The sequence below is a fragment of the Pristis pectinata genome, chromosome 38 (genome assembly GCF_009764475.1).
Source record: "Pristis pectinata isolate sPriPec2 chromosome 38, sPriPec2.1.pri, whole genome shotgun sequence".
Classification (NCBI taxonomy): Eukaryota; Metazoa; Chordata; class Chondrichthyes; order Rhinopristiformes; family Pristidae; genus Pristis; species Pristis pectinata.
Genome location: NC_067441.1, coordinates 9,073,492 through 9,087,089, shown reverse-complemented (window position 1 = coordinate 9,087,089; position 13,598 = coordinate 9,073,492). Strand labels below are relative to the sequence as shown.

The 13,598-nt window shown below is 49.5% G+C and overlaps 1 protein-coding gene across 2 annotated transcripts; it reads right to left on the bottom strand.

Moving 5' to 3' along the window:
• Positions 1-415: 415 nt before the first annotated feature.
• Positions 416-7,869, bottom strand: zgc:101765 (uncharacterized protein LOC450036 homolog). Of its 2 annotated transcripts, none has more exons than XM_052045305.1 (2): positions 5,368-6,173; positions 416-3,693 (listed from the first exon to the last, which is right to left on the bottom strand). In XM_052045305.1, exon 2 carries the CDS (start codon positions 3,671-3,673, stop codon positions 2,819-2,821), a length of 855 nt encoding a protein of 284 aa, XP_051901265.1. In that variant the 5' UTR covers positions 3,674-3,693; positions 5,368-6,173; the 3' UTR covers positions 416-2,818. The 2 variants fall into 2 exon arrangements, with proteins under 2 accessions (XP_051901265.1, XP_051901264.1); XM_052045304.1 differs by lacking the exon at positions 5,368-6,173 and adding an exon at positions 7,743-7,869 and having other exon boundaries at positions 2,577-3,693.
• Positions 7,870-13,598: the final 5,729 nt, after the last annotated feature.

Below are 13,598 nucleotides of genomic sequence, written 5' to 3'. Positions count from 1 at the left end.
GTTTTAGAGAGGGTGCAGAGGAAATTTACCAGGATGCTGCCTGGATTGAAGAGCATGTCTTATGAGGATAGGTTGAGTGAGCTAGGGCTTTTCTCTTTGGAGAGGAGGAGGATGAGAGATGACTTGATAGAGGTGACAAGATGATAAGGGGCGTAGATCGAGTGGACAGTCGGAAACTTTTTCCCAGGGTGACAATGGCTAACACGAGAAGACATAATTTTAAGGTGATTGGAGGAAGGTATAAGGGGGATGTCAGGGGTAAGTTTTTTTTTACAGAGAGTGGTGGGTGCGTGGAACGCACTGCCGGCAGAGGTTGTGGGGGCAGATACATTAGGGACATTTAAGAGACTCTTAGATTGACATATGAATGATAAATAAATGGAGGGCTATGTGGGAGGGAAGGGTTAGATAGATCTTAGAGCAGGATAAAATGTCGGCACAACATCGTGGGCCGAAGGGCCTGTACTGTGCTGTACTGTTCTATGTTCTACTGTAATTGATAGGTTTTTATGTCTTTGCACTGTACTACTGCCGCAAAACAGCAAATTTCACATCGTATGTCAGTGGTAAAGAACCCAATTCTGATAATATAGCAGCCAAACGGAACACCGCAACAGCAATGGAATAATGACAAGACAACCTGTGCTTTGGGAATGTCGGATCCGTGATTAATGGTGGCCAGGGAGGGCCTCGTTTAACGTCTCACTGAAGAAGACAGCTCTGCTTCCCTCAGCCCTTGCACTGGAACTGGATTATGAAAAGCAAAATGACTGCAACCGCAGGTCAGCCAGTGTCTGTCATGGCCTGGATTGTGAGCTCAAGTCCCTGGCGTGGGACTTGGACCCATGATCTTCTGACTCAGAGGGCAGAGGGGGAGAGAGGTTCCAAACGGGTCACAATTGACACCTATGGTACAGTAACCGGTGATGTGCCTTATATTTTAGAACTGTGTCCATAAACTAAACAGATCGATAATGAGTCACTCCGAGAGGCTCTTGAAGTGTTCCACTTTATGCGGCCTTATAAAAACAGAAATAGTGGCAGGAGTAGCCATTTGAGCCTGATCAACCGTTCAGTATGAATAGGACTGATCGTCCAAATTCATAGAGAGTTGGGGTCATACAGCTGGAAACAGCCCACCGAGACCATGCCAAACATGGCACCCATTTACCTTGATCCCATTTTACTCTCCCCCACATTCCCATCAACTCCCCCCAGATTCTACCCCTCACCCACACACTGAGGGGCAATTCACAGCAGCCAATTAACCCACCGACCCCGCACATTGTCAGGATGTGGGAGGGAACAGCACCACCCAGGGTAAACCCACGTGTTCATGGGGGGAATGTGCGAACTCCAGACACACAGACACAGCGCCGGAGGTCAGGATTGAACCCTCTAGTCTGAAGAACAATATGCAGCTCATTCTTGAATATATTTAATGATTTAGCTTCGACTGCTCACTGTGGGAGAGAAAGCCACTGGTTCACCAGTTGCTGGGAGGAGAAACTTCTCTTCAGCTCCATGTGAAACAGCTCAGACCCTGACCCCTGGTCCTGGAGCCCCCAGCCATCAGGAACACCCTTCCTGCGTCTAACCTGCCCAATTCCATTAGAATTTTGTCGGTTTCTGTGATATCCCCCTCTATTTTTTTAAACCTGAATATAAACCTAACGGACCCACGGACCCACAGACCCAATCCCTCTTCAAATGTCAATCCAACCACACCAGGATTCAATCTGGTGAACCAAAATCAGATGCGGGCTGGGTGTTGCACCCTGTTTAGGGACAAATTGGGGGGGGGGGGGCAGACTGTCGGACTGAACCCTGTTCCAGATGAAATCCAAATCTATGCATTGCAGAATCATAGCTTCAGAGTGACATAGCAAAGAAACAGGCCCTTCAGCCCAACTTGTCCATGCTGACCTGAGCCACTCCCATTGTCCTGTGCTTGGTCTATGTCCCTCTCAACCTTTCCTATCCATGTACCTGTCCAAATATCTTCTAAATGTTGTTACTGTACCTGCCTCACCCACTTCCTCTGGCAGCTCGTTCCATATACGCACCACTCTCTGTGTGAATTGTACTCACTTCTACCACTCCCATCAGCAGCTCGTTCCATACACCCACCACCCTCTGGGTGAAAAACTTGCCCTTTAAACCTTTCCCCTCTCACCTTAAACCCATGCCCTTTTAGACTCCCCGACCCTGGGGAAAAAAGACTGTGACCATCCACTTTATTTCTGCCCCTCAAGATTTTATAAACCTCTATCAGGTCACCCCTCAGCCTCCTTCGCTCCGGGGAAAACAGTCCCGGCCCGTCCAGTCTCTCGTTATAACTCAAGCCCTGTGAATCTCTTCTGCACCCTTTCCAGCTTAATGACATCCTTGCTATAGCTGGGCGACCAGAAGTGCACAGAGTACTCCAAGTGTGGTCTCACTGTACAGTTTAACATGATGTCCCTACTCTTGTACTCAGTGCCCTGACCAATGAAGGCAAGTGTATCAAACGCCTTCTTCCCCATCCTATCCACCTGATTATGAATGTAAGATAGCCACTGATGCATCAACTAGTGAGTTCAGAATTTCTTTACTCAGAGTTAGAAGGTGTATTCGCTATTGCCAAGAATCAGTGGAGAAAACCATCAGGCACACCAAGGATTACAATGCCATGTCATAGATATCCAATATGATGAACTGTAGAAGGAAGATAGCATAATCCTGGAGGTGAAGGTGCAGTGGGTGAAAATCCTGGTGGGTGAGACAGTCTGATTAGGGTGCTGTAGAACGCGACCGGGATCCCAGCAAATTCAAACGTTCAGACCACGTGTCTGGGATCCCAGCAGTACCGGGTGTCCGAGTGCATCCCGTTCAGGACCTCCATGTCCTCCTTGCCAAGACTGAAATCAAAAAGCTGGAAGTTCTGGGCAATCCGCTCGGGATTCGAGGATTTCGGGATGACGCCGATTCCCTGCTGCAGGGCCCATCGCAGCAAGACCTGGGCAGGGGTTTTACTGTATTTGGTAGCCAGAGCTTCAACCTTTGGCTCTGTTATCAGATATCCAGTCCCCAAGGAGGAGTACGCTTGCAAATGGATACCATTTGCCAGGCAGAAGGCTAGTAGCTCCTCCTGCACCAGATGTGGGTGATATTCCACTTGGAGCACAGCTGGCTTGACGTGACATCTGGCCAATAGCTCCTGTAGGTGGCCTACCGTGTAGTTGGACACCCCAATAGCCCGGAAGCTCCCACTCCCGTATAACCTCTCCATTGTTTCCCAGCTTTCCTGACGCCAGGCTGGGTTCTGAGAGTCCTCGCTCTTGTGGCCCTGTTTGCCAGGCCAGTGAATGAGGTAGAGGTCCAAGTACTCACAGTCCAGCGCCTCCAAGCTCCGCAGACAGCCCGCCTCCCCTTCCCGCCCGTGGTCCTTGGGGGCCAGCTTGCTGGTGATGAACAGGTCCTGCCGGGACAGCCCGTGTTTCGGGAGTAGGTCCTTCAGAGCCTTGCCGATGTCCGCTTCGTTCTGATAGACGCTTGCGGTGTCGAAGGAGCGATAGCCGTGTGCCAGAGCGGCATCCAGTGCCTGGTACACGATGTCGTACCCTCTCAGCTTGAAGGTCCCCAGTCCTACCAGTGGCATCTCAATGCCATTGTTCAGCCTCACCCTCTCCATCCCTCTCGCCTCAATACAACCTGAACAAAACAAGAAATATGCTTTGCAGTGGCACAGATCTGGGATAAACAGTGTACTGACTGAATCCAGTGTCTCCCTCTATGTGGAGGGTTTAAGCTATAAGGAGTGATTGAATAGACCAGGAACAACAGAGGATGAGGAGTAACCTTTCTAGTAAGATAAAATGGACTCCTGACCTCACAATCTACCTCGTTATAACCTTGCACCTTACTGTCTACCTGCACTGCATTCTCTCTGTACTGTGACACTTTACTCTGCACTCTATTATTGTTTTACCCTGTGCTACCTCAATGCACTGTGTAATGAATTGATCTGTATGAACGGTTTGCAAGACAAGTTTTTCACTGTACCTCGGTACAAGTGACGATAATAAACCAATTTAATTTACCAATTTAATTTAATTTATAAAATTATTTTTAAGATCTTAAGCCTGGTGGTATCTGCCCTCAGGCTCCTGTATTTTCTACCTGATGGAAGAGGAGAGAAGAGAGAATGACCCGGGTGGGTGAGGTTTATAAAATCATGAAGAGCAGAGATAGGGTAAATAGTCTTTTTCCCACGGTAGGGGAGTCTAAAACTGGAGAACATACATTTAACGTTTAAAGGGGATCTGAGTGGCAAATTTTTTTACACAGAGGATGGTGGGTATATGGAACGAGCTGCCAGAGGAAGTGGTAGAGACAGGTACAATTGCACCGTTTAAAAGACCTTTGAATAGGCACATGGATAGGAAAGGGTTAGAGGAATACAAGCCAAACGCAGGCAAATGGGATTAGCGTAAATCGACGCCTTGACTGGTGTGTACAAGTTGGGCCGAAGGGCCTTTTGCCGTGCTGTACAACTCTATGAATCTCGAAAAGCCAAGCCATGTGCACTTAACAATGTAAGGGTATTACCAGGCTGGGTGTTCACTGTTTCATTGCCATGGACAGCAGAGAGCCCCAACAAAAGCTATCGCAGGAGCTGCTCCCTCAATGTCAACACAACGTCAGAGGCCCAACACATTGATGCAACCATGAAGAAAGCACACCAGTGGCTCTACTTCATTAGGAGTTTGAGGAGATTTGGTATGCCACAAAGATATTTCTACTTATTTCTACAGATGTACAATGGAGAGCATCCTGACTGGTTGCATCACAGCCTGGTACGGAGGCTCCAATGCACAGGATCAGAAGAGGCTGCAGAGGGTTGTAGACTCAGCCAGCTCCATCACGGGCACAATCCTTCCCACCATCGAGGACATCCTCAAGAGGCAGCGCCTCAAGGAGGCAGCATCCATCACTAAGGACCCTCACCATCTGGGACATGCTCGTTACTGTCATCAGGGAGGACATACAGGAGCCTGAAGACCCACACTCAACGATTCAGGAACAGCTTCTTCCCCTCCGCCATCAGATTTCTGAATGGTCCATGAACCCATGAACACCACCTCGTTATTCCTTTCTTTTTGCACTATTTTTTAAATAGATTTTATGTCTCTGCACTGTACTGCTGCCACAAAACAACACATTTCATGTCATATAAGTCAGTGATAATGAACCTGAATCTGGTTCTCTACTTCATCAAGGGGGTGTTGCACTGGTTCCAGATTGTTACCATGGTGTACATCTGGCATGTGTATGTGTGCAGTTAAATGTGGACAATCAGTCGTTGGCCTTACAGATCGCCTGTACCTTATCGAATGTCCCAGCACTGCTATCGTTATGATGGGGTGAAGTAGGGTACCCATCTATTTGTTTGCCAAGAAAGAATTAGTGAGGGCTGGTTCATCTGGAAATAATTGCATTTTAAACACTTGATTATTAATAACAACTGTTCAATAACCCCTCTGGTCCTTAAAATTTAATTTTAAAAGAATGACATTTCATTCTTTCAGAAATGATGGAAATCATTTTTTGCTTCTTCTTACTGTCTTATTCATGTCCCCCAATATCATCCGTGTCCAAACATTTATTCTGTTTTCTATACTTGATTTAAATCTAATTTATGGCTTGGTCTGTGTGGCTTGGATTTTTGGTTGAAGATCCTCGATATTCCCTGATCTGTGTAAAAGCGCAACAGGTGGCTGGAGATTCAATACTAAATTTGAGCAAACGTACTCTAAAGTGTGGAAAAACTTTGCATGCAGTTGCCTGTAGTGAAAGTTGAGCATCATTCCTTTACAACTAAAGGTCGAATCTCACCCATTAGACAAGGACTAAGCCCGCAAGTGTCGCCATGCTTCCGGCGCCAACGTAGCATGCCCTCAACTTCCTAACCTGTACGTCTTTGGAACGTGGGAGGAAACCGGAGCACCCGGAGGAAACCCACGCAGACACGGGGAGAACGTACAAACTCCTTACAGACAGTGGTGGGAATTGAACCCGGGTCACTGGCGCTGTAATAGTGTTCGGCTAACTGCTACACTACTAAGCCTCTTAAACTCCACCAAACTGCCTGCGTCCATGTCTACCCCTGGTGACCCATTCCAGGCACCAACCACGCTCCACGTAAAATACTTGCCCCACACATTATCTTTAAACTCCCACCACACCCCCCCAACCCTAAAAGCACGTCCTCTGGTGTTTGACATTTCTACCCTGCGGAAAAGACCCTGACTGTCTACCCTGTCTATGCCTCTCATAAGTTTAAAGACCTCTATCAGGTCTCCCGTCAGCCTCCGATGCTCGAGGGAGAACAACCCAAGTTTATCCAACCTATCCTTATAGCTCAAGAGCCAGGTCACTTTAAGGAGGGATTTACACAGTTTATGCCATATGATTGAAAGTACAAATCAGTCACTTGTGCCATCTTCCTTCTGACACTTTGAACACGGGATAAAATCAATTAACTGACGTAAAGATTTAAGGTGGAAATAGCTTCAAGAGTCCAAAGAAACTCTTGCTCTTTTCACCAGAACATGGTGAAGGGCGTCAGTATTATGGAAGTAGAAGCAGAGGTGGCCTCTGGTCCTTCAAACCTGCTCCACCATTCACCAGGGTCATGGCCGTTCTTCTACCTCAGCACCATTTTCCAACCCTATCCCCACATCCCTCGATACCCTTAACGTCCAGAAATCTGTCAACCTCCATCCTGAATGAACTAAGCTTCCGCAGCCATCCCGGAGAGTGGATACCCAAAGTTCACCAGTATCTGTGGTCAGGAAATGTCTCAGTTCTTTTTCTTTCTTTTCCTCCTTCTCCTTTCCTCTTTTTCTCCCTCCCCTCTATCCCTCCTTTTTCTCCTTCCCCCTCTCCCACCTTTTTCTCTCTCTTCCTTTCTTTCCCTTCTCCCTCATTCCCTCCCTCCCTCCATCTCTCTCCGTCACTTTCTCCCTAACTCCCCCATTCTCTTCCCTTCCCTCCCTAATTCCCTCCGTCTCTCCCACCCCCCCTCTCTCCCCCCTCCGCCCCCTCCCTCTCTCTCCCCCTCCCCTCCCTCCCCTCCCCTCTCCCCTCCTCTCCCCCCTCCCCCTCCTCCTCCCCCCTCCCCTCCCCCCTCCCCCCCCTCTCCCCCCCTCCCCCTCCCTCTCCCCCCCTCCCCTCCCCCCCCTCTCCTCCCCTCTCCCCCCTCCTCCCCCCCCCTCCTCCCCTCTCCCCCCCTCCCCTCCCCCCTCCCCCCCCCCCTCTCCTCCCCCCTCCCCCCCTCTCCTCCCCCCCCCTCCTCCCCCCTCCCCCCCTCTCCTCCCCCCCTCTCCCCCCCCTCCCCCCCTCTCCCCCCCCTCCCCCCCCTCTCCCCCTCTCCCCTCTCCTCTCCTCCCCCCTCCCCCTCCTCCCCCCCTCCCCCTCCCCCCCCCTCATCCCCCCCTCCCCCTCCATCTCCCCCCTCCCTCTCCCCCCCTCCCCCTCATCCCTCTCCCCCCCTCCCCCTCATCCCTCTCCCCCCCCTCCCCCTCATCCCTCTCCCCCCCTCCCCCTCATCCCTCTCCCCCTCATCCCTCCCCCCCATCCCTCTCCCCCCCATCCCTCTCCCCCCCATCCCTCTCCCCCTCATCCCTCTCCCCCCCTCACTGCCCCCACCTCACTGACTCCCCCCCTTCACTCCCCCCCCCCCCCCCGCCTTCACTCACCGGATCTCCCCTCCGCTCACACTGGAAATCATCCCCGGCCGGAGACGGATCGATTGACAGTCGCGCGGACCAATCAGCTTCATGATCTGAAAGGCGGGACGCGCTGTACCTGCCCCTGACAAGGGCGTGGGAGCAGTGAGCATGCGTGCGGCGCGGGGCCCTCTGGGAGTTGTAGTCCATCTTCCTTGAGGCCTGGTCATGGCCAGAGCCTGCCTTTCCTTCTGCAGGAGGAAGGAGCTGGAGGTGGGACTGGGTCTCCCTGGCCAGCTGTCTGCTTAATGGTTCCTCAGCCACCTCTCTCCACCGTCCTCATTCTCAGAGACACTGTCCTGCACTCCGTGGAAAAGAGCCACATTTTGCCTGAGATACAAACCTGGAGCAGGAGAAGACCATTCGGTCCATCTGGACCAATTCTATCTTAATTCCTTGTCCTCACTGACTCCAGAAAGTGTTTACCCACTTGTTTATCTAGCGGTTAGCATGACACTTTTACAGCGCCAGAGACCCGGGTTCAATTCCCGCCGCTGTCTGTAAGGAGTTTGTACGTCCTCCCCGTGTCTGCCTGGGTTTCCTCCGGGTGCTCCGGTTTCCTCCCACGTTCCAAAGGCGTACGGGTTAGGAAGTTGTGGGCGTGCTGTGTTGGCGCCAGAAGCGTGGCGACACTTGCGGGCTGCCCGCAGGACACTCTACACAAAAGAGGTATTTCTCTGTGTGTTTTGATTTCTCTGTGTGCTTTGATGTACACGTGACTAGTAAAGATCTTATCTTTTCTCCCCCTCTACCTTTCAGTCCAGGTGAAGGGTCTCGGCCCGAAACGTCGACTGTCCATTTCCCTCCACAGATGCTGCCTGACCTGCTGAGCTCCTCCCGGATCCAGCGTCTGCAGTATCTTGTGTCTCTACTGAAGAGATGTGGGGAATGCAGAGGGAGTGGCACCAAGCGGTGCTCTTCCAAAATAAATAAATAGCTTATCAAGTTTCTCTCCACATCTGCTGTAAGAATATTCAAAGACTTTTCTTTCACTGCCAGTTGAAGAGAACGCAGATTCCTCCTCCTCCTTTTACCCACTTACGTTCCCCCTTGCCCTCCATGTTCCCTCCACCTTCTAACCTCTTTCTTCACCCACCGATTCCCCTCCCCCATCTAGTTCCATCTTCCCATCATCTCTACCTTAATGGATCCCATTATCACTTTACGTATCTGATTGCAGTACTGGTAGCCTTTGTGTTCCTGCTATCACTCTCCATCCTCTTGTCTCCAACCTCGCCCTCCCTTCCCCACTCCTAGCTCAATCAGCCCTCTTCTTCTCTTGTCAGCTTCCATCTATCACCCACCTGTCCATGTCTGCCAACCCCACCTCTCCCCCACTAGGCCCCTTCTGCCCATCATCCCTCACCCCTCCTCAGTCCTGCTATCAGCTACTGGTATTGGTATTGGTTTATTATTGTCACTTGTACTGAGGTACAGTGAAAAACTTGTCTTGCATACCAATCGTACAGGTCAATTCATTACACAGTGCAGTTACATCAAGTTAGTACAGAGTGCATTGAGGTAGTACAGGTAAAAACAATAACAGTACAGAGTAAAGTGTCCCAGCTACAGATAAAGGGCAGTGCAATAAGGTGCAGAACAAGATAGATCGTGAGGTCAGAGTCCATCTCATCGTATAAGGGAACTGTTCAATAGTCTTATCACAGTGGGGTAGAAGCTGTCCTTAAGCCTGGTGGTATGTGCCCTCAGGCTCCTGTACCTTCTACCCGTTGTAAGAGGAGAGAAGAGAGAATGTCCTGGGTGGGTGGGGCCTTTGATTATGTCGGCTGCTTCACCAAGACAGCGAGAGGTAAAGACAGAGTCCGAGGAGGGGAGACTGGTGTCCGTGACGCGCTGGGCTGCTTCATCTCACCCCTCTCTTCTTTCATAAGAGTCATAGAGTTATACAGCAGGGAAACAGGCCCTTCGGCCCAACTTGTCCGTGCCAACCAAGTTGTCTACTTGAGCTAGTCTCATTTGCCTGCTCTTGGCCCATATTCCCTCTAAACCTTTCCTATCCGTGTACCTGTCCAAATGTCGTAATTATACCTGCCTCTACTACTTCCTCTGGCAGCTCGTTCCATATACCCACCATTCTCTGTGTGAAAAGCTTGCCCTTCAGGTTCCCTTTAAATCTTTCTCCTCTCACCTTAAACCTATACCCCTTAGTTTTAGACACGCCTACCCTGGGGAAAAAGACTACTGGCTATCTTCCCTCTCCACTCTCGATCCTGACAGAGGATTTCAACCTGAAACATTGACCATTCCTCTCCCTCCCTCCCCCCCTTAGATGCTGCTCGACCCGCTGAGTTCCTCCAGCAGATTGTTTCTTGCCAAAGGTTCACCATCCTCTGAACTAAAGACTTCCATTAGCTCCAGTTCCGGGTAATCACCTTGCAAAATGTCAGTGCCAACGTGGCTCATTACTGGGACCACTCAAGGATGAAAGTTAGCTGAAACGGTGTAACAGAAAGAAAATGGCTGACGCTATGTACAGGTAAAAAATCTTATGCCACCATGCTAGTTAGAAATTTAAGTTCTTTTCACCCATGGTGAATCAGTGAATAGTGAGTCCAAGTTAACTGATCATACACTCATAGAATCATGATGAAGAGGAAAGTTTTAGGAGGGATATGATTGTACTGGAGGGGGTGCAGAGGAGATTCACCAGGATGTTGCCTGGGATGCAGTGTTCCAGTTTTGAGGACAGACTGGAGTGGTAAATTGGTTTATTATTCTCACATGTACCGAGGTACAGTGAAAAACTTTGTTTTGCATGCCGTCCATACAGATCATTTCATTACATCAATGCATCAAGGTAGTACAAGGGAAAACATTAACAGAATGCAGAATGTAGTGTTACAGTTACAGAGAAAGTGCATTGCAGGCAGACAATAAGGTGCAAGGTCATAACAAGATAGATTGTGAGGTCAAGAGCGTAATGCTTTACAGCGCCAGTGACCCGGGTTCAATTCCGGCCACTGTCTGTAAGGAGTTTGTACGTTCTCCCCATGTCTGCGTGGGTTTCCTCCAGGCGCTCCGGTTTCCTCCCACATTCCAAAGACGTGCTGGTTAGGAAGTTGTGGGTGTGCCATGTTGGCGCCGGAAGCGTGGCGACACTTGCGGGCTGCCCCCAGAACACACTATGCAAAAGATGCATTTCACTGTGTGTTTCGATATCTTATCTTATCGTACTAGGGGACTGTTCAAAGGGATTGTTTAGCTTGGAGTGGAGGAGGCTGAGGGGGGATCTGATGATAGTGTACTAAATTATGAGGGGCAGAGATAGGGTGGATAGTGAGATCTATTCCCCATAATGCAGACATCTAAATCAATCCAGGAGACATAGATTTAAGATGAGGAGGTGAGAGGGTTAGAACGAATGGAAGATTTGTTTTCACCCAGAAGGTGGTTGGAATCTGGGACAGGCAGCTTGAGGGGGTGGTGGAGGCAGAGAGTCTCACAACGTTTGAGAAGTACCTGGATGAACACTTGAATTACCAAGGCTTCGAGAAAGCTACAGACCAAGGCTGGTTCATGGAAGTAGTGTAGATAGGTACTTGATGGTCCTTGGGGACACAGTGTGCCAAGGGGCCTGTTTCTATACTGCATGACTCTTTGACTCTAAGAAAGAACATAGCATATAGGAGCAGAATTAGGCCATTCGGCCCATCGAGTCTGCTCCGCCATTCAATCATTGCTGATTTTTTTTCTCAACCCCATTCTCCCCGTAACCCTTAACCCCCCCTTACCAATCGAACCTAGCAATCTCTGTTTTAAATACATCCAATGACTTGGTCTCCACAGCCCTCTGTGGCAACAAATTCCACAGATTCACCACCCTCTGGCTGAAGAAATTCCTCCTCATCTCAGTTCTAAGATGTCCCTTTATTCCTGTGGATATCAGGAAGATTTCCAGCATCTGCAGTACATTGCTTATGGATTATAGAACATAGAACAGTACAGCACAGCACGGGCCCTTCAGCCCACGATGTTGTGCCGACCTATATAAACACCTGCTCCCCGATCAATCTAACCCTTCCCTCCTACACAGCCCATAACCCTCCATTTTACTTTCTTCCATGTGCCTATCAAAGAGTATTTTAAATGCCCCCATTGTATCAGCCTCCACCTCCACCCCCAGCAGTGTGTTCCAGGCACCCACCACCCCCAGCAGTGTGTTCCAGGCACCCATCTTCCTCTAATATCTCCTTGAAACATTCCTCCTCTGACAAACAGATGTCCTCTGGTATTGGCCATTGCTGCCCTAGGGAAAAGGTGCTGGCCATCCACTCTATCTATGCATAATCTTATACACCTCTATCAAGTCACCTCTCATCCTGCGTCGCTCCAAAGAGAAAATCCCTAGCTCGCTCAACATTTCCTCATAGGACATGTTCTCTAATCCAGGCAGCATCCTGGTAAATCTCCTCTGCACACTCTCTAAAACTTCCGCATCCTTCCTATAATGAGGGGACCAGAACTGAACACAATACTCCAAGTGTGGTCTAATCAGAGTTTTATAGAGCTGCAACATTACCTCGTGGCTCTTCAACTCAATCCCTCAACTAATGAAGGCCAGCACACCATACGTCTTCTTAACCACCCTATCAACTTGCTCTGCAACTTTGTGGGATCTATGGACTTGGATCCCAAGATCCCTCTGTTCCTCCACACTGCTAAGAATCCTGCCATTTACCTTGTACTCTGCCTTCAAATTCTTTCTTCCAAGATATATCACTTCACACTTTTCCGGATTGAACTCCATCTGCCACTTCTCCGCCCAACTCTGCATCCTGCCTATATCCTGTTGTAACCTACGACAATCTTCTACACTGTCCACAGCACCTCCAACCTTCGTGTCATCTGCAAACTTACTAACCCACCTCTCTACTTCCTCATCCAAGTCATTTGTAAACATCACGAAGAGCAGGGGTCCCAGGACAGATCCCTGCAGAACACCACTGGTCACTGACCTCCAGACAGAATACGCTCCATCTACTACCACCCTCTGCCTTCTGTGGGCAAGCCAATTCCGAATCCACGCAGCCAAGTCTCCATGGATCCCATGCCTCATGACTTTCTGGATGAGCCTACCATGGGGAACCTTGTCAAACACCTTACTAAAGTCCATGTACACCACATCCACCGCACTACCTTCATCTATTTGTTTTGTCACCTCCTTGAAAAACTCAACTAGGCTCGTGAGGCGCGACCTGCCCCTCAAAAAGCCATGCTGACTGTCCCTAATAAGACTATGCTTTTCCAAATGCTTGTAAATCCTGTCCCTAAGAATCTTCTCCAATAACTTGCCCACCACTGACATAAGACTCACTGGATTATCCCTATTACCTTTCTTGAACAATGGAACAACATTTGCCTTCCTCTGATCCTCTGGTACCACTCCTGTGGCCAGGCAGGACGCAAATATCATCGTCAACGCCCCAGCAATCTCTTCCATCACCTCACATAGTAACCTGGGGTATATCCCATCAGGCCCCGTGGACTTAGAGCTTCAACACTACCTCTTTGTTAACCATTAGATCTATGCTGAGGTCACATTCGTCAAAGTCCCTCTCCCTAGTGAACACTCAAGCAAAGTATTCATTAAGGACCTCCCCTACCTCCTCCACCTCCAGGCACATGTTTCCTCCTTTACTCCTGAGCAGTCCTACCCTCATTCTAGTCATCCTCCTGTTCTTTATATACACGTAGAACGCCTTGGGGTTTTCCTTAATTCTACTTGCCAAGGCCTTCTCGTGTCCCCTTCTAGCTCTCCTTAGTCCCTTCTTAAGCTCCTTACTGGCTATCTTATAATTCTCAAGA

What these genes read in the sequence shown, in the direction of transcription:
- zgc:101765 (XM_052045304.1), bottom strand. Translation starts at nt 3,673, where the DNA reads ATGGAGAGGGTGAGGCTGAACAATGGCATTGAGATGCCACTGGTAGGA.